This window comes from Fundulus heteroclitus, chromosome 18 (assembly GCF_011125445.2).
Source record: "Fundulus heteroclitus isolate FHET01 chromosome 18, MU-UCD_Fhet_4.1, whole genome shotgun sequence".
NCBI classification, from domain to species: Eukaryota; Metazoa; Chordata; class Actinopteri; order Cyprinodontiformes; family Fundulidae; genus Fundulus; species Fundulus heteroclitus.
Genome location: NC_046378.1, coordinates 34,615,453 through 34,642,308, shown reverse-complemented (window position 1 = coordinate 34,642,308; position 26,856 = coordinate 34,615,453). Strand labels below are relative to the sequence as shown.

The following is a 26,856-nucleotide window of genomic DNA, read 5'->3' as shown; positions in this document are numbered from 1 at the left end:
TCTTGGTGGGATTTTCCTCTGCTAACCCTTTGATTTATAAGCACATCAGTTGGCTCTTCAGTTTTGAAGCCTTGTTGATTCATATGAGGCTGACAGCTCTTGACAGTCTCCATAAATATTAATCATATATTTAAGGTGGAAGCCAGGGCGCTGAATAGTGGGAAAGACGAAACAAGCCAAGAATATTAATTAAACTAAATCTAATGAATCCTCTAAATTAACTCGCTAAAAAAAAAAAAGTCTTGTTAGCTGCCTATGGCTGCATTTCCAAGAATAAAAAAAAAAAACACAATGATTTTAATTTTCAACTTCAAGAATTGTACAAAAGCACAGCATCAGAATTAATTAAGTGTGAAGGATTTAAATTTTTAATTATACCTTAATTTAGCAGAGAAATCAGACGGGAACGAAATTTGATTTACAATAAAAGAACTTGGCAAGCCGAAAAGCAGCCGGCACGTTCAGCCCCGAAACTTGTGGGATCAAGTTTTTAGGCTCAGCAAAGATAGAGAAATAATCAACAATTGTGTGGATTAAAATAAACTTGCATCATCATGAAACAGCAAAGCCCGTAATCCCCTCATTATTCACAAAAAGTCTACTTTCACATCCACCACATAAAATTCAATACTGTCTCTACATGATGAGCCAAACAAATGAGTCCACACATGAAGCACAAAGGGCTCATTCATGCCTGGGAGATCCTGCTCCCTATCCCTTAAAAGAACACCCTCAATTCCAAGTATGACACGGCCTCTAATGGTAGTTTTCATTGATTCACTACTAAGATTTTGACAGATTTGTAAGATTACAGCCTTGCTTGAGGTGTGTGGGAAGGCAAAACATCAAAGGCATCTACAAAAATCCTTTCAATCATGGCTTAAATCTGAGTTACGGGTACATTTAAAGCTAGATTTATTTTTTATGTCTTTTACAGGTAAAAGGGGCAGTTCAAAATTTTAAGGTAAAGTTATACAAGTAAGAAAACACATTATAGAGGCTGGAGTGCACTCTATTTCAGTGCTGCTTTTTTTTCTCTAAGTGGAAACATTTCATATCTTGCATTTTCTGTATGTGTCACACAGGAAGTTCTTTGGCGGCACACTGCCTCCTTCCTCCGTTTCCGTGTCGATAATCATAAGCTTCTCTGTTAATTACAACTAAATGTATTCAGAACCAAGGTTTTACATCTAATTTCCTCAGAAAATAGCATCTGTATATTTGCCGTGTTTGAGGTTGGAGTTGTTTTAAGGCAGTAGAAGTATGCTTTGGTCTTGGCCCATAGAAAACAATCATACAGAATATCTGCTTATCCGCAAAACACCAAAAGTCCATGGACATTTCCTCGTGGATATCTGAGGCTGGCCAGTACTTATCTTTATTCAGCCCGGATACATAAAACATTTTTTTTAGACCATAAAAGACTCCCCTCATCAATTCTTAACTATCCCCCCTTTGAGAACTATCCTATAAACTTCAGAGCATCTCTGGGTTTATAATAAATAAACTGCACTTTTGCTTCCAACAAAGTAGATGTGCCAAGAACACTGTCATTCAAACAGTTGACTATGATTTTTTTCTCTAAGAGCATTGTGTTTAATCAGCTGTTAATACAGTGCTGTGCCGTTTTCTGTTTTCCTTTTTCTAAAATAGACCCACTTCTCTCGTGATATTTCTAAATCCGTGTTTACTGAGGACATCTTTTCCCTGCTTCCATTTGCTGTAATGATTATTTTTTAAACTTCTGGCCCATTGAGGAATGGGACCCACATGGCAACTTTTTTTTTTTTTCTAAATGAAGCCTCGTATTTTGTATTTGCTGTGCTTTTCTTGATAAATGTGTTGCAGCTGACAATGTCTGCAAGTATAATTGTGAATTTTTTTATTTTCTGCTGATTTACTGTAAAACCAGGAAACGTTAAGGTCGACGGCTTCTGTCCACGCTCTGCTGCAAATTGTTCGGTTGTGCAACGGCTTTTAGGCCAACAATGGAGCCAGTCCTTTTTTAAACACATGTTTTTAGTGCAATTGCAACTCTGATGAATGTTGTGTTGTTCTTGTGTTGCACGGGAATGCCGTCATTCTTCATATGCGAGTGAAAACACGGCAAATGCAGTAGGGTTCACTACTGGGTCATCCGCAAGTCAATTATCTTGTACAATCAAACACAACACACCACTGAAGTGTGTCTGCCTGAACTAACAACAAAGTCCTAATCTACTTGGTAAGTAACTGTATTCTCAGAAGGTGGCAAGTCCCTGCCTCAGGGATTCTCTGAGCTCAAAGCATGAAAAACGGCTGTGGATGTCAAGATTCCCCTGACACTCATTCACTGATGATCAATTTCCCATTCTCCATCTCTGGCCTGCTCTCGCACATCAGCATCAAGCTGACACAAGTAAATACAGTATGTGGCTTAATGTGTTTTCCTCTCCGGGGATTTTTGCAGACCAAAGTGGCTCCGCGAGGGTAAATAAATAAATATTCCATTGAGCAGTTGAGTTGATTGCCTTTCTGGAAAATAGCGAACAAGCCTTCCTTCCGTTGCTGTCCAAGAGAAACATTTACAGATTAATCTACAGGTGGACAATACCAAAAGTAGCAATAAAATAGACATTTGCATTTGATAATAGTGTTTGATTACTTAGTGTGTCAATGTTCTGCTTACATGGATACAACAGTGTTTCAGATTTTCAGCTATATGTGCAAAAAAACGTCCAGCTCACGAGACAAGGCGACACGTGACATTAGATTCACAAGCCATAGATGAGATGAAGTTTTAGTTCTATTGTTTGGGAAATGTAAATATCACAAACAGTCCAGCATCATTGTTCAGATAATTTTTCTATTAAGTACTCAAAAATGTTAGAGGACACCTTAATGCTACTGGGTGTTATTCCCACAACCAAAAGTCTTGATCAATTGTTTCAAAATAGTCTCCAACGTACGTAGATACACGGTGTCACATTCAAGCAAACATCCATATGAGAGGCAAGCACAAAATAATAGCTTAGATTTACTTCACCGCTGATATAAGGCAATGGCACTTGTCTGCAAAACAGACTTCACTTTTGAAATATCAGGAAGTTTTAAAAGTGCATGCTTTTGTGCCACAAGATCCCATTGAACCTCTACAGCTTGATATCCTTTTCCTTTTTTTCTAAAACTAAAATGGCCCCTAATAGGCTTTTAATGTATAATGACCTCTCCAAAACAAATGCTACTTTATCTTGGCGACTGGAGACTATGGCGTTTTGGGGGTGTCTGCCCCAAAGATACCGGCTATCTTTCAACTCTCCACCTTAGGTCAATAGTTGCCTTTGCAACTTCTAATCAATTATTGAATGGATTTATTTTACAATTCAGCATTTTATATCATTCTTGTCTACCATGTGAAATGAGAACTGAACCCGATCTATCAAGGTTCTTCAAACCTTGATAATTTTGTGTCCTGAGGAAACAGCCAGACCTTAATTCATCTAAGAAAACGTTCCTTGTGTCCAACATTTATCAACAGAGCATTTCCATGATAGAATCTGATCGACGAACAGTTCAGTCCTTTCACTAAGCCTGCTTTTATTAACCCACATGTCCTGTTCCTTTTGCACTGACAGTGGAGAATAACGAGAAAATACCCTTCAAACCATCTTAAGGTGAAAACATTGGTGAGACCGACTGGATAAACCAAACTTGGTCACTATCTCATAGCAAAGCATCATACATTTTGATTAATCTCTTCAAGCAGATAATCCAGAGCACCATCCAAAGTGTGCGGGCCCTTTCACCCCACCTCTGCACAGCAGATGCTGGCTAAGCTGTGATCGGACCAAGGGCACAGTAGCAAACACAACACACCCGGCTCTCAGCGTCATGACCTTGACTGAAGAGCAGGCTGACAGACGGGTCTCTCCATTTTTTCAAAGCACTGCGAAGGGCTCGGTCCAATTACAGGCTCTGGGTACATTGTCTTGTTAACTTCAGCTCTGACTGTACATTCAGGCAGCTCAGAGATCAAGTGCTCACTGGAGTCTAAATTGACAGGGGTACCTTTTCCGCTGTCACAGCCTCCCGTATTACTCCATCACCGGTGGCTGATGGAGGAGCATAAAAAGCTGTCGGAGACATCTATGCAGATGTTGACGGCATCAAAGTCAGCGTATTCTGACAACCTGCCTTCAGTTAGGCGGTCTAGTAAAAACACACTATGAGCACAGAAACATGCGGAAAAGGTGAACACCTGCCATCATAGTTTAGTCTGGCTGCCATGACATGTAGACTATATTAGCAGTTCATTCATCACACAAAAACTGGACCCTTCTCCAGTGTCTTTTTTTTTTTTTCCTTTTCTTTTTTCGCTCTATAAGGTTGAGGTAGGCACTTTAACCAATATCCCAATTGATATGTTTGCATGTATAGTTTTGGGAAAAGTGTTCTTTTTAAGGACAATACCATCCAAATGTACCTATAGGGTGCATCCATTCCCAGGGTCAATAATATATACGGCAATTCTAAGGTTTTCTGGGTTGTATTTATATTTAATTGCTTCCTTGTGTAATTTCTCCTAAATTGTTTGTGTCATGCATGGGCTGGTTACCAGTATCAACTTGTCCCATGGTTTCAAGAAGTTCCGGCTTCAAAGCTGTTGAAGATTTTCCATCACACTATTTCAGCTGACTAAATGCTTTTCATCAGATAGGTGCCAAATTGACCTGAGGTTATTTTTCATATAATAATAAAGCATCAGCCCCATTTCCAATATATAAATATTAAAATCAAAATACTAATTAATAACTTATATGATTCCATTTTTATAATAGTAAAAAATGGGTATAATGAAACTTGGGGCATGAGCACTTCTTGAGATTTCTGTCTAAAATAAAGTCTATCCTATTTATTCATTTTCTGTCAACATGTAACCTCGTCTGAAAGTATTCTCACCTTTATCATGATCCACGAATGTGAAGGTGAGCGTTGTTGCTCTATTCGTTTGAGATTAGAGCTAAAAGAGTCGCCGTTGGTCCACAAGGTTTTAGACTCGCGGCGCCTAAAGTTCTAATGCTATACCATTAACCACTAAAAAGAAACAGCTCTGGAGCTTCTAATTAGCATTACATTCATGGTTTTTTAGAGTCTAAAACTGTAAGAATGATCAAATCTGGACTGGATATTTCTACACTAAACAATTTTTTTATATTTATTACATTTTCAAAGAAAGACAACATGTGTTATGTCCATACGTGGAATAGTAGAACCTGGACTGGAAATAAAACTAAAAATTGAGGATTAATAGTTTCCCCAAATAAATTGCTTAAACTCTTGTCTCATCTTCTCAATCTCGTGTGCCAAGAACGGTGCATTGTCTCGACTTGTGAGGCTGAAGTACACAGGTAATGACATGATATTGTGTTTAAGCAGGAGTATGAACACTTGTTGCATCTCTGTTTGACATAAAAGCAGGTAGATCGTAGTAGCTATACATTTATTTTATTTTAAATTTATAATAAAATAAAATTATTGTTTTACATTTCAAGTGAAAATAGATATCCTGAGAATCTACAACCAGATAATACCTTCTTTATAATTCAGCTTGGCATTTTATTTTGTTGACGGAAAAGAATAAAGTTGAAACACAAGTCCCCAATTAACACGTTGAAATTGATCAGTACGGATGCTAAAACATTTCCTGAACGAGCACCATTAAGCGCCACATTCTGCCTTAATGTACCACAAGCGAATGAAATAGCTATTAATTTGCAAGTGATAATGGTGGCAGCTCGCTGACACAGACAGGACAGGAGCTGCATCGATCCAAACTCAACCTGATTACTAATAAGGTATTGACCTATAAATGGCACTTCAGAAATGACAGCTACCAATATTGACCTTTAAAAGAGGAGTAAATTTAAAAAGTGTTTCCCAAAGCTCTGCGCCGCTCGTGTGCCAAGAGGTCAATACCCAGACTCCATTAGAGACATTTAAGGAAAAACATTCTCCTGGAGAAAAATACCACATTTAGCCGGTTGCTCAAATAATCACGCGGAGCAGGAATGGAATATCTGACTGGCTCGACAACACACAATGATGAAAGTGCGGTGACCTAACTGTGCAGTCCAAGGCTATGAAATACGCCTGAATGTTAATTGGAAACCTAGCTTCCTCGCTCAGGCGTGTCATTGAAAAGGAAATAGGCACAAGCAGCAAAATATACAAAGGCATGCGAAAGGATAAAGGAACACAGCTCAGCGTGATTGGAGCAGGCAGATGAGATGCCGCTAAATATACATCAGGCGACACTGTAATCTTAACACAGACAAAGAGCCTCGTCTTAAAGTGTCCTGTTGAAAGAAATCAAACTGTGTAAATTGTTGAATTAAGAATGCTGTTTTTTTGTTGTTGTTGTTGTTTTCTTTGTCCTTACAAAAGAAGTTTAATATGATTGTAGATAATTAAACACTTCAGTTGTTTCAGGAATTTACAGCTACATTCTTCTTTTATGTCAGGTTAATATATAAGTGATAGAGCTGACCTACAGGTGTTAAGAAAACCCGTCCGGGCTTAACGAAGAAAACCAATAGTAAATCCTGGAAAGCCATTTTGCCACTTTAATAGATTATTAAAGGAAAAAAAAAAAGGTGGTTTTGAGCGTACCTCAGTGTGTGCTTTAGTTCCTCTACTGCGCAGTCAACAGTACAGTTCTAGGACCCATACGACTGTCCAACACCCTACCCCCATTCCCTGACCTCCATTTCCCTGTTGGTCAGTTCACAACAAATCCGTAAAGCCTCCCAGCATCTCCATGGCGACAGGCCTCAGCCGAGCAGATGGCCTCAGTGTGCTGTGCGGCAATTAAAGAGGGAGCGACGAGCGGGGGGAAAAAAAGAAAGTGGGTCAGAATCGGAGGGGCGGGGGGTGGGTGGTGCAGGGCCGGCAACGGGAAGCTGCCTCAGCCTCCAGCCTGCGCGCAGTCGTGTGCATTTTTGCACTCACTAATGCGCACACGCACACACGCGCGCACGCACGCAGGCCCGCGCGTTTATGCATCAGTGCACCCCTTCCCGGGTCTTCTCAGCAAAAACAAACACGCACACCCGACGCCAGTCACAAAGCATCAGCAGTGTGAGAATGAGAGGAGAGGATGGGGGAGACAGGGAAGTGCGGCACACAACAAACTGACCTGGAATTCGCTCAGAAAAACTTCCTCCAGAGTCACACGAGCATAACAACCAACAAACCAACGGGATTAACCCTTAGAACCCGCCCTACCGACGTGTACAATCATCCCTTATATCGGTCCTCTGGTCCCCAGAGCATCACTAACTCTTAACAGGAGTTGTCTCTTTGAATTTCACAAACACCAGAGATTAAAAACTAGCTATTCACAGAACTAGCGGTCTATTGTTATTTGCACATGTGAAAGAATCTCATCTGAGTAGCGCACCAAAGTGACTCCATTGTGGGGGCCCATATGCTCCTAAATCTGGCCCTGGGTACCTAGTTACTTCTCGACTGCACCCAACTTGATTTAAAAGGGCCTTCTGGAGCTTAACGCTCAAAATAAGGATCGCTTCAATTAATCCAACCGACAAGAAGATCCTTTGGCCATTCTATTCCAAATTCACTTTTTAATGCGTGATAGTATTCTCACAATTACGCAACGAGCAATTAATTTGCTTGCAGATAGATTTAAGTGGTGAGGTTTTAAGGAGTTCAGGGGCTTCCCATGTGGAAACAAAAAAGACCTAATGAGCTGTAAAAAATTGAATGAACTTTTACTAGCTTGAGCCTTTTCTTGCACCGAGCAGGCCCCAAATGTGGCTAAACAGAACCTCAGCCAAAACCACAATTGAAAGTCAAAGCAGAGTCACCCCTGGAACATAGCCTTATTCAGGAACAGCACGACAGCAGCTAACTCCCATCCCCCGCAGGGTCTGCATGTAAATCTTAATTCTCCAGTTCTCCTTTCTCTTTTTATATTTGGCCGGTTATTTCCCCTGACCCCCCCCCCAAAAAAAAACAACTTGGAAAGGAAGGTAAGATCTCCAGGCCTAGTCAGCAAAATGATTTTTAACTCCGACCCCAGAGGGGTTCAAGTCTACAGGCTGTAAAAGAGTACAGACTTCATCGGTTTTACATAAAATGTCTCACTCTCACATTTGCAGCCCTATTGTTTGCATTTCTTAGTCTCGTAGTCCCGAGCAAAAATGTTCTGAGCGCTGGGAACAATTAAGAGCATATCCAACCTTTTGGAGATAAATATTTATACGTTACCTACGTGAACAGAGAAGAAAAGTGGGGTAGGAAAATGGGACTACAGAAACGACTGCCAGATCATGAGCTAATTGGGCCCAGGGTCAGAGAGTGGGTGTTATGCCCAGTTAATGTTGGGCAAAAACCTTAGGGAGGGGGGGGGGGCATCCTCAGTACTCCCCAACTCTCTGTCTCTCTAGCCTGATGTGACATTTGGCATGTCTAATGGTTGAGCTTACAACTGCTGTGAACTACAAAATGGCCCCTTGTGATTCCTTTACTGGTATCAAAGCCCTTTTCCAGATTCCTGACTGGTTAATTCCACTCGCTAACCCCAAAGCCAAGAAAGCTGGAAGGCTGCTGCCAGAGTGGAAGCTCCCATGTGGAAACCCCTGGCAGAAGTTATTGAACTGGAAGACATAATGTAAAAGGGGGGGGGGGGAGCATTTCATATGCAGGTAGTCTGCATTTGAATTATTTACGTTTCGCAAAAGGCAACACAGTAACCCAGACGTCATTTCAATGCAAGCTTGTAATAATATCTAGGTCAGCTACAGCCTATATCTGACTTTAAAAGGGATTTTAATTCCTAACACCCGAACATGACTGCCTCCAAACCACAATGGAAATTTACTTGATGTGCAGCCAGAAAGTGTTGTGTGATCATCTACAATTATGCATGTATGTGTTCAGTCATTACTTAAATGTTTACTGAAGAATTTAGAAATATTTATGCATATTATTTATAAAATATGCTAGTTTAGGATTCAGAAAACCAAAAAAAAAAGAAAAAAAAACATCTGCCATAACATTATGACCACCTGCCTACTAGAGTGTTGGTCAACCTTAACAGCACTGATATGACGGACTTAATTAGACCCCTGAAGCTGCGCTGTGGAATCTGGCTCCAAGATGTGATTCTTTTTGTCTGGGACTCCAGGGATTAGACTAGTGTGCCCAGCGCTTTACAGAGATGGTGGATTGGATTTTGATTTGGGAAATTTGGAATGCAAGTTCACACCTTTAACCTAAGCCACAACAGTCAGGGGATTGTGTTTTCTTGAAAGGTTGTACTTGCTCAGCATGCTAAAGTAGCCTCCACATGTGTGGCACTACCAGGGTTTCCAAGCAGATCATTGCCCAAAGCATCATACTGCCTCCGGCTAATTGCATTCTTCTTGAAGCGCATCCTGGTGTCTTGTGTTCCCCAGGTAAGTGACATATAACTAATGATAACGTAATTCAAAACAAAACATGACTTCCCAGGCCGGACTCCTTTTTTCCCATTAGGCCTACTCCAAGCCAGAGTAATGATTCTCACTTGCCCATTGTTGGACAGGGATCAGCGTTGGCAACCATTCTCAACAAACTGTGATGCCTGTTTGTCTTCCAATACATTTATGTCAGAAGGACCGTTAACTTCTTTATTCATTTGTACTGAGAGAAGCTTTTCTGCTGAATCAGACCGCAATGGCCAGGCTTTGCTCATCAAGCCTTTGTCAAGCTCACTGCGGTCGTTACATTTGACCAATGTTCCTACTTTTAACACATTAACTTGCTAATTTCTAATATATAGCCCACTCACCAACAGGTCAAACGATGAGGAGATAATCTGTTTAATTTCCTTCTCCTTTCAAGGCGTCATGATGTTATGCTTGATCCGTGTCTAATTAATATTTGGTGATAAATGTAATCATAAAATAGTCACCCATCATAAACCTCTCAACTTTGATACATACCTTCACTGAAATAGAGAACAATCTGTCCTTGTAAAAGATAAAAACTAGATAACGTATATATGTCAAATGTTATGTTTTTGTGTTTTTGTTTAACACAAAGTTCAAATGAATTATTTTCAATTGCTTCGAAATGTTAACATTTCCTTGAACTACAGATTACATTAACTCAAGGCTGCACACACAGGTCAGGATCACGTCTACATTGGGATGATCTGCTGTCCAGACAGTCAGTCTCCATAACAATTCCACAATGAACCAGCAGAACAACTGATTGCATTGCTGTTCACATAAAAGTGGGAATATGCTGTACTGAAGTCTATGCTATATTCATTTTGTGCTGCACAGTGCTCATTTTGTTTCTACTTTAATTATAAAAACAAATACTTGCATGAAAAACAAGTTATTTCCTTCAGTCTTTTGTGCTTACAGGTTAAATATGGGCACAGCAAAACCTACGGTTCAGCTGCACAGAAGCTGAGAGTTTAAAAAAAGGTATTGGGTTGATGCATGCAGACTCAGTTCAGTCACGGAGCTCCACAAGCAAGGTATAAATAAAGCTTCTTCTTACTTCAGTGTGAGACAATAGGTGAGATTACTCACCTGTAAAACCATCACTCTTCAACACACACGTGTCGTCTTCTGCTTGAGGTAAAATTGGCCATTAGGTACGGCCTACTTTCTGAAAGCAAATCAGGCAACACCTAAACCGGGTAAAATAAAAGTGGACTTACGCTTCTATTTTGCTTTTGGAGAAGCAACTGTGATTAGATTTTTAAAAAATGTCTATTATTTTATATGAGCCAACAAATGTTAGGGTTCATATGTGAATAAAGAGCATAACAAAAAGGTGCAAAGATGTTTTATTTGTGGGAATAATCCCTAACCATGCAATTTCTTGGTGAGCCTGAGTCCTTAGATATTTTTTGTTTAGTTGGTTGGGTTTTGTATAACTGCAGTGAAGAATAGGCTATTATAAGAATTTGAATCCCCTTTGTAGTTCTTCTAAAGCAAAGCAATTACCACACTAGAGTCCTTGAGTGGAGGCGATAAATAAATTACAGATTAAATAAAAGCTGCTATAAAAGCTGTTTGAATCTGTGATTTAAATTTTAACAGGTTATTGATTAAAAAATACCTAAAACCTAAGTATAATAATACCTTGTATGGAGTACAAGTTTATATAGTTATCTAGTTAACTTGATACAAAGTATGTATGCAAATCATGACAAAAAGTATAAAACAAAACACGTGGTAAGTGTAATCAGTTGATTGGCTGAAAAAAAAATTAAAGACTGGTTGGAATGTCAAAATTCTGATTGTTTTCTATCAGGTAAGAGAGCAGATGCTTTTGCTGAGTAAAGAAAAGTTAAAAGAATAAGAAGGCATTCAGCATTTCATGTCTGGGGATCTTTTAGGTTGCGAAAGAGAGAGCAAGACTTTCTGCAGGCAACAGGAAGGCTAAACAGTGTCATCCTTTCTTTTAAGCGTTCAACCTCTGTCAGGGAATATCAGTCAGTTGGAACTGAAGGCAGCCCTTTGAAATTCTCAAAGTTAAGTCTAGCACTATTGTATAAAACCTTGTGCTTCTTACAACTGTACTCTCTCACACCAGGGTATGTCATTGCTTCACCTCCTATTATGAAAAATTAAATACCTTAAGCGGGTATCAGCAGGTTAGAAGATGGTTCACAAAGTTCTGACTGTTACATCTCTAGCCATGTATTGGAATAAAAAAATATTAAATGGATTACGGGTAAGCAGGGAAGCAGAAAAAGTCCTCAAACTTTGCAGAGCAACGTACAGAACAGTAACTGAACTCGGTTTGTTTCATAAAAGTCAGAGGTGGTTGTGTGTGAAAAAAAAAAAAAAAAACATAAGAAAAGAACATCATCCGTTCGATGGAAGCAAAAAGCAACTGTAAATTATTCAGGCTTCACTGGGAAATTGAAACATCTTGTTCCCTGGACCAATGTGAGAGAGTGTCAGACAGATTGGCAGGAGCATGACAAGGGTGACAAATCCACAATGGAGGAAATTTTCCCTGGATATAAGTTCAAGGTGCCAGTCGGCTGAATACCTCCCCGCATTAAGTAGGCTGTGTCATAGTCTATGACACGACCAAAATGAAGGGATAAATTCTGCACTGCAGGCCACCTCTGTACTCATCTCTATTTGTCTCAGAGTCTGAGAACACAAATAGATAAAAAAAAAAAGTTGAAAGTGGACCAACGTGAGGAGCTTTTAATAATATTATATGCGGTCTAACTGAGAAAGCCTGGAAAACCAGGTGTCAGGTGAAGAACAGAATACATTTTCACACGTAAACAACTGAACTCTTATTCATATTAAGAAATTGTGTGTACGGTTGATCATAGCGAGGAGCAGAGAGACAAGCTGAGAGAGATATGAGCTGACCTGCTATCAGTCATATTTTTCTAGTTTGCCTGCACAGGACGGGGGCACTAAGGAGCTTTGCACTGCGCTCCAACTCGCTGGGAGCTTAGCTATATGTCAGGGAGAATAAATAAACCTGTGTTTGTGTTTTATAAGCACCCCCCCCCCCCAACCCTTTCATTCAACCACTACCGCTACCGAAGCACCCCCGTCACCCACTCCCGTTTACAACCACGCAGTTGCTTTGAAGCGCAGTCAGCTCCCGGAGAGATATCGGCACGGAATATTAAATGAGCGAACACCATCACTCATTAAAAAGGGAAACATTTCATGAAACAAACCCCCTTTTGTATCAAGTGCTAACCAAGCCAACACTCAGCGCACGCCTTTCTCAAAGGGAGAGTGAGGAAACCGGGGGAGAAGACAGGGGGTGGGGAGGGGAGGCTTGGTAGGTGCAGAACTAAGATTTGTAGAAAGTAAATGGGGGAAAGTTTTTTTTTTTTTTTTTTTTTTTGCAGGAGATAAGCTCTGGGACTGAGAGCTTGAGTTATGTGGCACCATGAAGGAAATTTAAGAACCCCTTTAACTGGATACAACTTCGTAGCCATAGATTAAAATGGTGCTACATTTTAGAAATGCTTGAATTTTTCATTGAAAAAATCTTCTGGAAAGTTATGATTAAATTTGAGTCTGTCCTCTGGAGATGAAGATATGACATGCTCAGTGATAGAGCCTGAAGGCTTGCAGTGGAAGTGATCAATAGGAGATTTTAATATAGTATGGCTGTGTTCCATCAAGTATTGGACATACATAGTGCAAACATCTAAGATTAATCAAACTGACCTGCTTGAGTTTATAAATCCGAAAAATGTCAAAATGTCTATTTTGAAGATGCACCAATCAGGATTTCCATGTCAGTACCAACTTATGGTTTAATTTGACTGACATTCCAGCTCTGATTTTGACTTATAGGCTATATTTTTTATTGATAGAAACTGCAATACATAAAGAGAAAAGTATCCTGCCAAATAGAGAGTTCATATAACTGAAAAAAAAAGATAATCAAAAATGATTGGATTTGTAGATCACCAAACAAAACCAGTCAAGGTAAAATTTGCCAGTAATGACCTCTTGCCGAATTATGCAAATACACTTCTGAAAAGTCAACAATAAACAAAGACAAAAAAGCGCTGATGTAAAATATCTTATTTTAAACATATACAGTCAATAAATTAAGTTGTATGCATTTCCATACAATATCAAATCTTATCAGATTGCAAACATTTATTTCTGGATTCATCTTATACTTGTACAAGTGCAAAAAATGCATTAAAGCAAATTTGTTGTGGACTGTAATGACATTATCTTATTGCCTTTCATAACCATAGCAAACTACAATTAAATACTCATCATTTGCATGTAAATGCTCATGCTCTGTAATCATTTAACCCAGAACAATAAATAACACGTGTATATATTTTCCTGTCACACCGAGTTGGTCTTTGTTCCATTATGTTTACAATTCACTAGCTCATGTTTTATTTACTGTCATGTTAGATTAGTGCAGCTCTGACACAATGAGTGCAGTGCAGTGGGCGCAGGGCAGGCTTACTTTCTGCAGCAACTGCTTCATGCAATGCAGGAATGGCAGGAATGTTTTATAATTAAATCTAATTATGTTTCAAATTTAATTAAATTAATATATTTGTATGAAAAAGCATAATATACTAAGATCATAAAGCCACTAATGATACAGCTCAATGAAGCTCGAGTCATCAATAAAGTCCAATTGACAGCAATCCAGTTTATTATAGTCTACTTATATGCAATTACATAGATTTTTTTCAATCCCATTAATATCTAGAGAAGACTGAATGCATTCCAACTTAGTCAGTACTGATAAAGCATTATGTGTGTAAAAAAAAAAAAAAAAAAATAATAATATATATATATATATATATATATATATATATATATATATATATATATATATATATATATATATATATATATATATAAATAAAGGTTGTATAAATCAAACTCTCTTACAGAATCTACAGAATATCGGTTTACAACACTTTAATTCTGGTCCAGATTTTAACCAAGTCAACTTTTTAGGGGTTTTATATCCTAATGCCAAATCAGCGCTTAAAACATCTTTTTTTTTTTTTTTTTTGGTCTTTCGATAGTTGTTTCGTTCATTTGTTGGTTTTGAAGAATATCAGAGGAGAATAAGTGTTTTGGTTTAGGACAGATAAGAAGTGAAGCAGGTGCTATTAGCCCCCTACAGCTAACAGTTAGCCTGTAGCGGTAATCTCACATTGCTTTAGGAACTGTTTCTTTACTGCCTGTTTTGACATATATGTTATTTAGTTTACTTTGCAAGATACCTAAAATGCTGCCACAAAAACAATTAAAAGTTGTAAACGGCTTTTTCAATTCTTTTGCATTTCCGTGTTGTTAGTGTTGCTGTCAGGGGTTTAATGATGTATCCAGCTAACAAGACAAACTGTTACTTAACACCATGTTCACACGAAGGGAACATGGGGAGGGTTGGGCAATGGTTTTGGAAAACTAAAAGTCTCATTTTCTTTTCTTTTTCTTTATTTTTTTTACATTTGCTTTTACAAATAGGCCATTTTTCAATTATTGTAAATCCCAGAGTACTATTCGGAAACTGGGGGAAAAAAAGCTCAATTTAGCAACATTGTTAGGGTAAGCACAATATGAGGAAAACATTTTATATGCAGTATTACTGCTAAATGTTGGAATAACGATATAAATTGTGATAAATAGGTAAAAGGGGCTGAAGTATCTCTCCTTTGAGTTCATAGCAAATATTGATCTCAGATAATGAGTAATCTATCAAGCTAATAGAAAAAAATAACACAATTCATTACCTTTATTGGAAAGGTTGCTTTTGGCTGATATTAGCCATTTTTCCAATTAAATAGTTGGAGTTTCTCCCAACCTCTTTATCTTCTATAACTTCTTAACATGGTTTCCAAAAACATTACAGGTATAAAGAGTGTAATTCTTAAATAATTAACCAATAGTTGCTGTTAACAAATTTCTTTACAAAATGCATATTGTGTATAGGGATGTTGTGATTTGCTACCGGGTACTCCAAATGGACCCACATTTCAAAGTAAAGAGGGTTTTCTTCAATGCTGACGTAACACTGTGTTGTCAGTAAGCCCATGAAAAGGTTAATAAGACATGAGATAGGCTTCTATGTGATGAGGAATGTCAGGAGACTGACGCTGTGTTTTCATCTTACACTTGGTTTAAAAATTATTGCCACTGCAACTTGTTTTTTACAAGAGTAGGTTACTTTGTCACTTACAGATGTGGTACTGACAAAAATGCATTCACAAAATTGGAAAAATAAAAAATTATTTAAATGCTGTTTGACGTTGTAAAATTCCGTAAAGCCTTTGGTTATCCAGCTGTAATCCGATATATAATAATATATTGCTGAAATACATTTCATGAGATTGACTGTAAAATAACTCAGCTGCCGGTAATTTCCTGTTTTTTGACTGTGGAATGATTTAGTATTAAAAACCATAAAACAGAGGCAAAGAACAGAGAGGTTATTGTTCCCAGGAAGCATCTTGTATCTAATCTTTAATTTACAGCCTATGCTAGTCTACTTTGTCAGCCAGCTGAACTGATTTATCAGTTCGACTGAAGACAGTTAAGGCTGAGCTGCAGGCCAGCTCTTGTCAACACACTGCATAAGTCAGCACAAAATTTCACAGAGACAAAACAACAGGGAACAAAATAAAAAAAAACGTAAATGACACCGACGTGTTTATCGAGTTTTAAAATAAGTGCACCTCAACGAGTTGTTGTTGCTAAAAGGTGTGAGATGAAGAGCTGCATAAAATGTGAAAAACTTATCACACCGAGTTACAAGAACATGCAATATTTCCTGTCACATGCTTCCTGTTAATGCCTTTGGCTCACTTCAAAATAGAGCGACGGCCGTACAGGATGCTTTTCCCTCCCTCTGCACTCAGACTCTGCAAGACGCTCTCAAAATGCTTTTTAGGTCCTCATTGCTTCGTAATAAGAGGGGGGTGGTGGTGGGGGGGGGGGGGGGGGGGTGCAGCACGGCCCGGTTCCTTGTTACAAACTGACTTTTACAGGCTGTCACAATGAAAGGTGGGAGCTGCAATCACTAGATCTCCCGTACTTTAAAGGCATTCAGCCTCAGAGAGGAAGGCTGGGAATTATCCACTCTCTCGATCCCCGATCAGCTTGTGACTAAATGTCCTAGTTGTAAACTAGGAGACAATAAGCAAAGAATGGTATACCCATATGGCTTCTTCTCCTTAAAGCAGCCAAGCGGAAAATACAAGGCGACTGCATGGAAGAAGAAGAAGAAGAAGAAGAAAAAAACAACAGTGAAATGATGCAGTGAAAGGCTCCCTTCTCCTTGCACAGCAGCTTGGAAAAACAAAGACTCTTGTAAAAAAAAAAAAAAAAAAAAAAAGAAGAAGAACTAGTGGATGTGACTGAGTAGTAACTATAGTAACTGAGGGGAGAAATTGTACAAGTTATCGGTATGACAAAGAGACCTCGCACGAAAACGGCGCTAAATGTGGCGAGCTCTTCCGACACGTTAAAAAATATTGCCATTGCCATGTGAGACCTGTATCTACTAAAGCACCATGTTAAGCCGATTATTTTATGAGATGTAAAGACAAACTGAGTAATGATAAGAAAAATACGAGGGCAGTTCGTCAATTCAATTCCAATTCTCAAGAGCAGAGCAAGAATTTAACCGTTTAATAACCTCCTGACAAGGAGCCGCTAAGTAAGGACGAGACTCGAAAAGACTAATATCGAATCAGAAAGGCCTCGGGGCTATATTGGAGCCCTTTCATTGATTTTCTTTGCTGATACTGCGATTTGACTTGAAACACAGGAGAATTTCTACGGATTTAGGGTGTAGAATTGCAGCTGTAGCGTGCTGATAGATGTGTTGTCCCTTCCTGATCTGACATGATGGCTGTCAGGAGCGAGGGCGGAAAAAGGGAGCAAGAGGAGGACACCGGACAAACCAACAGCAAATGCCGGATTTGATACGGAACTGTATGTTGCGACTAAAAGGTTCGGTAACCTTAGAAGGCCTGCGTCCGGGAGAAACTTTGCTGCTGATCCTCGGTCAAACTTCCCCGGCCCCCTAAAATAGCTACGTCCAGTGTCAGATGATCTGATTCGGGCCACTTCCTCATCGAACAACGGCCAGCTGAACAAGCCGCAGGAGAGCTCCGATCTAATTTACAGTGGATCCGAAAGGGGTGCTGCTAACATATCAGATCTTCGAACCATGATGATCATCTCAAAACTTTTCTAACATTTAATGTGACTTGGACTTGTCCAAATCAACTGAAATAAAACAAACACAGAACATAATCTGATAGGATGTATGTTTAACCTGGTTGCATTCATGCACACACCTTTAAACTAAAATTTTGTTCAAATATCCAATTTCATCATTCAGTCTTTGTTGGTAGGAATCACACATGAATAATATATTACTGTGACTTGCAAAATGTCTTCATGTCTACAAGATTGTGACTATATCTTACGTCAACACCCTTATTATGAATTTCTCCAATGTGAGATCAATAAAGCCTATCTTATCTTATCCTATCTTATCTTATTAGGAAGACATTTGTGCATGATTCAGCTCTAGACAAGGTGGGCTTTTCCAATACTTGGATGTATTTTTTTGCGGTGAACCTAGTTTTGGTTGATTTTATTGAATGCTTGGTCTCTTCATGATGCTAAAATCACCATGTTTCACTGTGGATACATAGTGTTTCTTTGCTGATGCTGTATGATGACATCAAAGCTGAACTGTTGGGGCTTACACCCAAAATCCTGCGTGACAGTAACAATTTTATCCATATTTTCTTTTAAAAACTGTCTCTCATCTGAAAAAGTAAGCACAGAGCATGATGCCATGGCTACCATATTTTCCAGGGGTTATAATATTTCTTTGGTAATGTACAGTATGGTTTATGTCAAGAATATATTCCAAAAGATTTTTTAAGCTAAAGAAAAAATGTTTGTTTCTTTTCAGTTGAATTCTAAAAGATTAAAAGAATACCCTAATTTAATATTCATTCAGTGCTCCACATGCAACGAATGCTCCATTTTGTCATAACCTTTCCATTATTTAGGCTCAGTGCTTCCCGCCATGTTTTATTCATCTATTTTGTGATATGCGGTCCTCATGCAGAGACCACAGGGGTTAGCGATGATGAGAATCGTGAACTTGAAAAGGGAAAAAGAAAGGTCCCTCTTTGATCAACTAATTTAGTGTATAGACTGAAACTTAAAAGAGAAGAAACACAGCTCCTGTAATTAATGAACAGCCACTCTATTCCTACAATCAGCCCAGACAGAATAAAGGGAAATCACAGCTTTACAGAGACGCTTCACGCAGTGTTCTAAGGGGGATTTGCCAAAGAGCTGACAGAACAACCACAATGAGCTAAATTCTGTGCGAGATGAAGTTTGAGTGGCCAAGTGCCTCCATTAGCTCCAACGGCAAAAGTGAAGCTTAATCTTCTGTCAGCTTCCCTCGAGCTAGTCTCCCAGGACTCACAGCGCTCTCACCCATCCATCACCTCAGCAGGGACCAAAGGGAGTCTCCCCAAAGGACTGGGGATCAAAGCAGTTTTTATTTAAACTAAAGAGCCATCAAGGCCCAACAATCCACACAGAGACACTGTGTATTTTATTATATCATCCGGGAGGAAGAGAAAGTGGCACAGAGCACCAATTAGAATTTTCTCTACAAAGCGGGTAAAACGTAAACAAAGCGAAAGCGCTAATTACGACGTTGCACAGGCCAACAGGGCTCCCTCCATGAAATGCAGGCAGGTGACAAATTAAAGAGGAACCCCGAGCACATGATTGGAGAAACAACAAGTGCAGGTGGATTCGTGCAGGTGCGCTGCATGCTACAATTACGCAATTAACTTCCACTCGTGCTGCGAGAAAAAATAATAAAAAAATGCAAACCGGGCCGGGTTCGTACCAAAGCAGAGTGTGGAAACGCGACTTTGCATAGGGGGTTGGTTGTTGGAGGGATCTCAACCATGGCATTACTTCCTCAAAGACGGCTATGTGTTTTCAACTGTGATGAAATCTGTACTTTCAGTGGAGGGAAACGTCACAGTTTGTCACATTATGACCCCAAATCTCTACGCGTTGGGCTGGAATTTAATGGGATAGACAAGGAAGTGACGCACAAGTGTCAAGTGGGCACCGCAGAGACCCGCAGGTCAGATGGTCCTCACTCTAAAACATGGTGGTAGCGGTATCATGCTGTGGGGATGTTTTTTTTCTCCGGCAGGGACAGGGAAGCTGTTCAGGGTTGATCTGAACGGTGGATGCAGGACAATCCCGGAAAGAAAACCTCTCGACAATTTCAAAAGACTTGGACGGCCTTGCTGCAGGACATCCCTCAACATACAGCCAGAGCTTCAATGAAACGGTCCAGATCAAAGCCAAGTCACGTGATAGACCTGCCCTGTCAAAGCCCACGTCTGAATCCAATTCAAAATCTAAGGAAAAACTTCAAGATTTCTGTTCACAGACACTCTCCATCCAACGCAGCTGAGCGCGAGTTATCTCGAAAACCCAAACGATCAACATCAGGTCAGTCTCCAGATATACGCAAGGTTAGTAAAGACATGCTGCAAAAGACATCGAACACGTTAAACTCTGGGGTTGTACGGTGACAAAATGTGAAGTACTGCGAAAGGCGTGAATACTACTGAGGTACTCTGCATGTGCATTATATAAGAGAAACAAAGAGCAGCTCTTTTTTTCTGTCTTTTCATCAGTGGGTAAACACAGCAGCGCAGGGAGCAAGTCAGCCCGAACAGTTAGTTAATAAATAATAGGGAGAAATAATCAGAGTTGCCAGACTCAACGTGAGACACTCATTCGGTTGCTCTAGATGAGGCGGGAGCTTTTTTTGCTGGCAAATTCCAGGTCTAACTTCTTTTAAGTGCTCATCTTTATGCTGCGATAAAACATTTCCCAACTCTGCTGGGAACGGTCTCCTTCCAAGGTTTTAAAACTCCAAGCCAAAAGGCACGAGGGCTCCTTGAAGCGTTTGATGAAAACGATATAAATCACATGTTGTGCCTTTTTTTTTTTTTAACACTCGCCACATCTTAACCCAACTAAACACCTAAGGGAGGTTTGTTCAGATGTGTTGGACAGATCCCCATCAAAGAAGAAGAAAATGAGGGAATAACTTGTGTAGGAGAAGTGCGCATCCTTCCACCAGAGTTTCCACGCTTTGTAAAACTAATACTACAGAGGATTGAATCTTCTCAGCCTGTGGAGACCCAGAACTTTAGAAAGAAGCCCTACATTGGTTTTGCACTCATCATCATCAAACACCAATGTTAGCCCTATTCCTAAAAGAGCTTTTAACTGTCCTCAAAGCCCATCTGCTCACAGTTAATCAATCCAACTTTCCTGTGTCACATTCCCAACTCAAAAGTGCTTTATGCCCTTCAAATAAGATAACAAACACACACACACACACACAGCGCTGCCCCACAGCATGTGACCATTTGTCACAAGTCCAAGTTAAGTGCTGTCTGTCAGGTTTTTAACAACAAGCTGTCCAGTCCTTCATCGGTTCCAAGAGCAGGCCGGCAGATCATCAAATCCGACTGGAAACAATAGATGTTGACTTACAGCCTTTATGGGACATCACGTGGGAATCCGAATGAGCAAACAGTTTGGGGGTTAGAGCATGGCAATGAATGCAGATGTGTGGTGAAGCCTACAGGTAGACATTCAGCAGAAACTCACTTTACAGAGAAAGAGAGAGAGCGACAGAGAGAGAGAGAGAGAGAGAGAGAGAGAGAGAGAGAGAGAGAGAGATAGAATGAAATGAAAGAAAGCAGTCTACAGCAAAGCAAACTCAACTTATAACCTGACAAAGTTTTGCAAAGTCACAGATGAATCAGTTTGAACACTGAATAATAACAGTATATATATATATATATATATATATATATATATATATATATATATATATATATATATATATATATATATATATATATATATATATATATATATATATATATATGTCCATCCCCAATAGTTGGAAAAATGCACGGCAGCCATTAAATACCGACTATAGGTAGCTATTCTTTAATACCTCTTTTGCTTTTGTAAATGTTTTCACATTACTACCACTCAACTGTTTTAGCACAAAGTAGTGCCTCATTTTGAAGAAGACAAAACAAAATTAATTTTAAAATCTCTCCAGCCCTCTGTTATGTCACTTAACGCAGTCAACAAGAAGCCTCCTGAAGGCCAAGAAGCACTATAGACAGGTATTTGATAAAGTGTTGGAGAAGTTCTAGAGCAGAGTTAGGTTTTGAAACAACGAGCCAAGCGTAAAACATCTCTAAATGCACTCTGCTCAGCATCCAAACAGCGTGTTAATGCCACAACCCTGTTTAACCACGAAGACGACGGGAGCTTCATCCCGCGGTGAAACACGGCGGAGGCAACATCAAGCATCCCGACGGTATGCCAGGGCCACCGCCATGTTTCACCGTTGGCATACTTTTTAATATGTGTACAGGGATGGTGGACAGAAGTGATAGTAAGATGGATGGAATAAAACACAGTAGCATCCTGGGAGGAAAGAAAAACTGTTTGAGGCAGGACAAGAGTTAAGCAGGGGGTGGAGGTTCAGGACCAGGACTCTAACCATGCAGCCAGAGCTACAATGGGATGGTCCGGATCAAAGCTTCTCCCGTGTTCGGATGGTGTAGTCAAAGTACAGACCTGAATTCAATTGAGGCTCTGTTTACCTAGCTATCCATCAGATCTGACTGAGCTTGACCTTTTTTCAAGGAAGCCCGGGGGGGGGGGGCAGGTTTCCAGATGTCCAAAGCTGGTAGAGACATACCCAAAAAAGTCTTTCAGCTTTAACTGGAAGGAATGTGGCTTCTGCTCTGGGTTGACTTGGGGGGGTTGTGAATATACAAGCTCACGCTTTTTCCCCATTTGCATTTGGTGAAATAACATCACACTATTTGCATTTCACTGCACAGCTATGCGCTACAGCTTCACTCGGCATGTCCCGCCAAATTCCAATAAAGCTGGCGGTTTGTGAAAAAGTTGAAGCGGGCACGAATACTTTAGCAGTTCGCTTTGATTTCCCAAATGTATAGCCTTTCTAATATGAATAATATAAGTGGGAGAATATCCTCACACCACTGCTAAGACTTAAATCAATATAGGCTGGTACAGCACCAGGACCCACGGTGGAGCCAAGTCATAAAAAAAACCCACCTGGTTGCTAACTCAATTCACATCCAATTAAATATCAGCCTGGAATCCTGGAGAGACCGAGCACTGATATAAGAATGCAGACCGGAGCTGCTGCTGTTATTCACTGATCTATTATATTCACTGTTCCTTCCATTTGATATTATATTTGGCAAGCAGCTCTGAGCATTTCTCTGTGTATAAATTTGGAACAGTTTTGTTCTCCACAAATGGCTATTACCATGACAAGCACAAATCACCCTCCTTCCCCCCCGGTGGATGGCTGCAACAGGCTTCTCTGTGCTGCTATACCTTCATTTGTCTGGGCCTTCACTGGCTTGTTTGTGCTTTGGTAATAAGGAGAAGAGCCTGGGACACGCTGTATATCAATTAGGCCATCAAAGACAGGAGGGCATTTATGGCACCGCCCTTTAACCTCGGGGTGAAAGACCAAATTCTTGTTTTAACATGTCAAAAGAAACAGGTCCAAACAGCTACAGGGAGCCCCCCAAAAAAATGTAAATAAATAAATAAGTAAAACGTTCTTATTTTTCACAATGAAGTCTGCAGACCTTAGGAAAGGGATTTAAACATGAAGCGTGTTCACACCGTATCTTAATTATGCCCCCAATAACAGCTCCTGCTTTACCGGAATAAGAAATCTTCCAGGATGCATGAAGGGCACTTTTTGAGACATTTCCTGCACACTTGATCGAGCAGCTTCAAACGATTCCCACCGCGGATCCCGAGAGACCCAGGCTAATCCTGATCTTCTCCACAAGCAAAGGGATCATCTCAATATAAATCAAGACGACAGCGCTTTTGATCAAAGTATTCAATCAGACTCAGAACACATGACCCCACAAGCAGGCCCGCCGCCACCAAGGTCAGCATCTCGGTTGTTCTCAAGAAGCAGAAAAGGAGGCGAAAAATGTTCCGCGAGGAAACATTCATTAGACTTAAAAAGGAGGATGAGGGGAAACATCGAGTCAAGCAAACATGTCCGTGTTAAACTTACAACGCGATTGGAAAATATTTCTTGACCACACTTGACCCTCTTCCCTTTCTTAGTTGAAACGGAGGCTCCAGACATGTAAACAAACCAGTAAAAACATTCAGCTAAGCCTTAAAAGCCCCCTTAAGCATAATGGACCACAAACACGTACGCACATGTCTCCTTGTGGGCCTGTTTTGTTTTCCAATTAGAGCCTGTCAATACAAGCTGAATAATGACGCTCCTTCCAATGAATCTGATAGGCCTATTAGGCATGTGTGGAAATAATCAGAGTCACTTTGTGCGGCATTAATGTCAGGACGATCAATGTCAAAATGTCACTTCATTCGTCCATTTATCAGTTATCGCCCTTTCAAAAACATAGAAATGCTCTGCAAAAAGGGATTTCAGAGGGTATCAAGATATTAGTCATTAAAATATTTGAAATTTGAATCAAGCATATATATGTATGTAAATGCAATGATCAATAATGGTTGTGTTTCTTTACTTAGGTAATAAATCCTGCATAAATTGATAGCAAATTTCAGAATATTTTTTATATATTTACATAGATTGTATTATATATGAAAATATCAGCTCAGAAAGATTCACAATATTCTTTTTTGGGGCAAGTATTTAAGTTTGCATCCAGCTGTAGTTTAGCTAGTTCAGCCAACCTTTTCAACATGTTTATATGGGCTGTATATGAACAAATAAATCAACTACATAAAGCTTTGGCACTCCCTGAAGTTTTGTAGGTGAGAACATTTCTGTATCAGTGTGAGAATTTAAGTTTCCATCATCATCTAGTTTAGAGACAAAGCTAAAGCTAAAGTCAAACGTGCTAGTAAGCTGAGCTTATTGGTTCCAGGATGAAACAGCACGTCTCAGGTGTTGTTAGGGGAAGGTCTACTGGGCTGCCTTCTAGATGTAAAGGGTTTTTTGCTATTACAGAAACGTGTGCCGAGTATTCTAACCATACCACCGGTTAAGTGGCTTGTTTTATCAAGAGCAATTTTCTCGTGAAGAACAAATCATCTAAGCGTGATTCATTCTTCCCATGAAAAGTGGCGCCACCCGTTGTGGAGCTTCAGTCCAAACTTGCCCTTGGATTTGGCATCAGAACTACCAACCTGTATCGAGGAACCCTCCAGACGATTTATTTTAGGTCCCTAGGGGGAAAAATAAATAAATCCACTTGGCAGGTAAGACCACAAAGAAAACCGGAAATCGGTATCTGCCAGGAAGGTTTGAATGGTGCATCTCCATCGGTAATATGATTCAGAGATAGGATTATACATTTATTTATCATTTCCATCACGCATTTGTTTATTCTTGTGCCATTTGTGTCGCCATCACACTCTAAAATATCTTTCAGTCATTCCTGGCTCTTCCCCCCCACCTCCCTCTATGTATGACAGCGGCATCATGAAAACGCTTTAAATGTAGCCTATTCTGTTTTTTGGCCTTTTGCTAGGCCACCTCCCCCCTATACCCCCCCCCCCCATACCCCCTGCATGACCCCTATTTAAAAACTTTCTGGATGCGCCCCTGCCTTAGAAAAAGGAACCAAATATCAGGGAATCAGGCTAGAAAAAAAAAAAAACGACAAAAGGCTCACGTCGTTTACCCAGTTTCGATTGTTTGTGTTTAACTGCGGAATAGGAGGAAAGAATAACATGTTTCAATTATCATTCCACTGCACTGCGTGTCTCCCAGTGGCCATTAAAATGAATTATTGGCAAACTTATGGCATGGCCTGTACGACTCGCACACACATCGCCATCTGCCTGCTGTCCGGGAAAGTTCATTATTTGGCAGCCCCAGTAAGTATTCTGCAGCATTTTTTTTTTCTTTTTAGTATTATTATTATTATTTTAAGTAGGATGTTTTCTGAGACAGAGAGCAAATAAAAAAAATAAAACAAAAACAAAAAAACACTTTCCTATTTTCACCTCTCTGGTCTGAAATAAATAAATAAATAAATAAAACCTCGCTGCCAAAACATGCAATCATATCGATTCGCACCTCTGAGTCGTTAAGGACGATCATCGCGCAAACGCAACACTGAGCAGGGAGGTCACGGTGAAACTAAGGCAGAAAGCTTCCCCGCTGGTGTCCGGGGATTACTGCGTCTTACCTTGGACCCGCAGCGCCAACAGGAATGCCAACATCCCCGCGAACAGCTCCATGGCACCTCAACTATCCCGGAGGGTGTCTTCTTGAAAGATAACCTGAGAGCGGGTGGACGGGGGCTCACTCGAGGCGACAAAGAACACGCATGCAACTTCTGCAGGGGAAAAAAAAGAAAAATCCCACTTCGGCCGCGATCCAGGTCCGCCTCTCCCTCGCTGGGCTGCAGGAGACTTTGGCAAAACTACGAACGTCGGCGGCGCGCCTCTCCGTGCCAAAGCATCAATTTCACGTCTGCGACCAAATCTCTCTCTCCAGCTACCCCCCGCTGGGTTTGGCTCTGGAGAGTTTGCACAGGACGGGGCTTGAAGGTGATCCACAGAGTTCCAGTTAAGACAGTGTCAGGCGACGGCAGAAAGCGCTGTTGAGTTCTCCTCAGAGGGACTCTTGCAGTTTAACCATCCAGCCTTTGTTGCTCCATCCACCGCTGCGGCTGCTCAACTCGCTCTCTCTCTCTCCCTCTCCCTCTATCTCTCCCCGCCTTCTTGTGCTGTGGATCAGAGGTAAAGTGGGCGGGAGGTCCTCGATCGATGCTGCGTTGGGAAGTTTCCAACACCGGGAAAGGGAACTCCAAGTATGTAGCTTTTTTTTTTTTTTTTTTTGCTTTATTAATAACTGCCCCGCAAAGCTGACTGCGCACCTAACGGACTAGTCTTTGCCGTTTCAGTTGCGCAAAAGTTCTAAATTCCTCCGGTCCGCGGCGTCAGACTGGAGAGGAAGAAAGCGGCAGAGCCGGTTGAGGAAGTCGCGGTGACTTCCCGGAGTCTCTCTCCTCCTTCCTCGCTGCTCTGCTCTGCGCTGGGATCGCTGTCGGACATGAAATGCAGCGTTGCTGCCGGTCCCGCTTTGCGCAGCGCCTCGCCAGGTCTGCTACACCACGGTGGTGCTTTGTCAGGGACTGGGTGACGTTGGTGCTGGGGAGGGGCCTGGACTGTCCTGCAAAAGTGT

The 26,856-nt window shown here is 40.5% G+C and overlaps 1 protein-coding gene across 7 annotated transcripts in view; it reads right to left on the bottom strand.

Annotated features, from left to right (window-relative positions):
* Positions 1 to 26,606, bottom strand: part of nectin1b (nectin cell adhesion molecule 1b) — a 263,771-nt gene extending 237,165 nt beyond the window's left edge. For 3 of the 7 annotated variants that reach the window (XM_021319369.2, XM_036149602.1, XM_021319370.2), the window contains exon 1: positions 25,856 to 26,606. In XM_021319369.2, coding sequence (XP_021175044.2) covers positions 25,856 to 25,907 — 52 coding nt within the window. In that variant the 5' untranslated portion in view covers positions 25,908 to 26,606. The remainder of the gene's footprint in view (positions 1 to 25,855) is intronic. The other 4 variants (XM_021319368.2, XM_021319367.2, XM_012868273.3 and 1 more) reach the window with 4 other exon arrangements.
* Between the last annotated feature and the right edge of the window lie 250 nt (positions 26,607 to 26,856).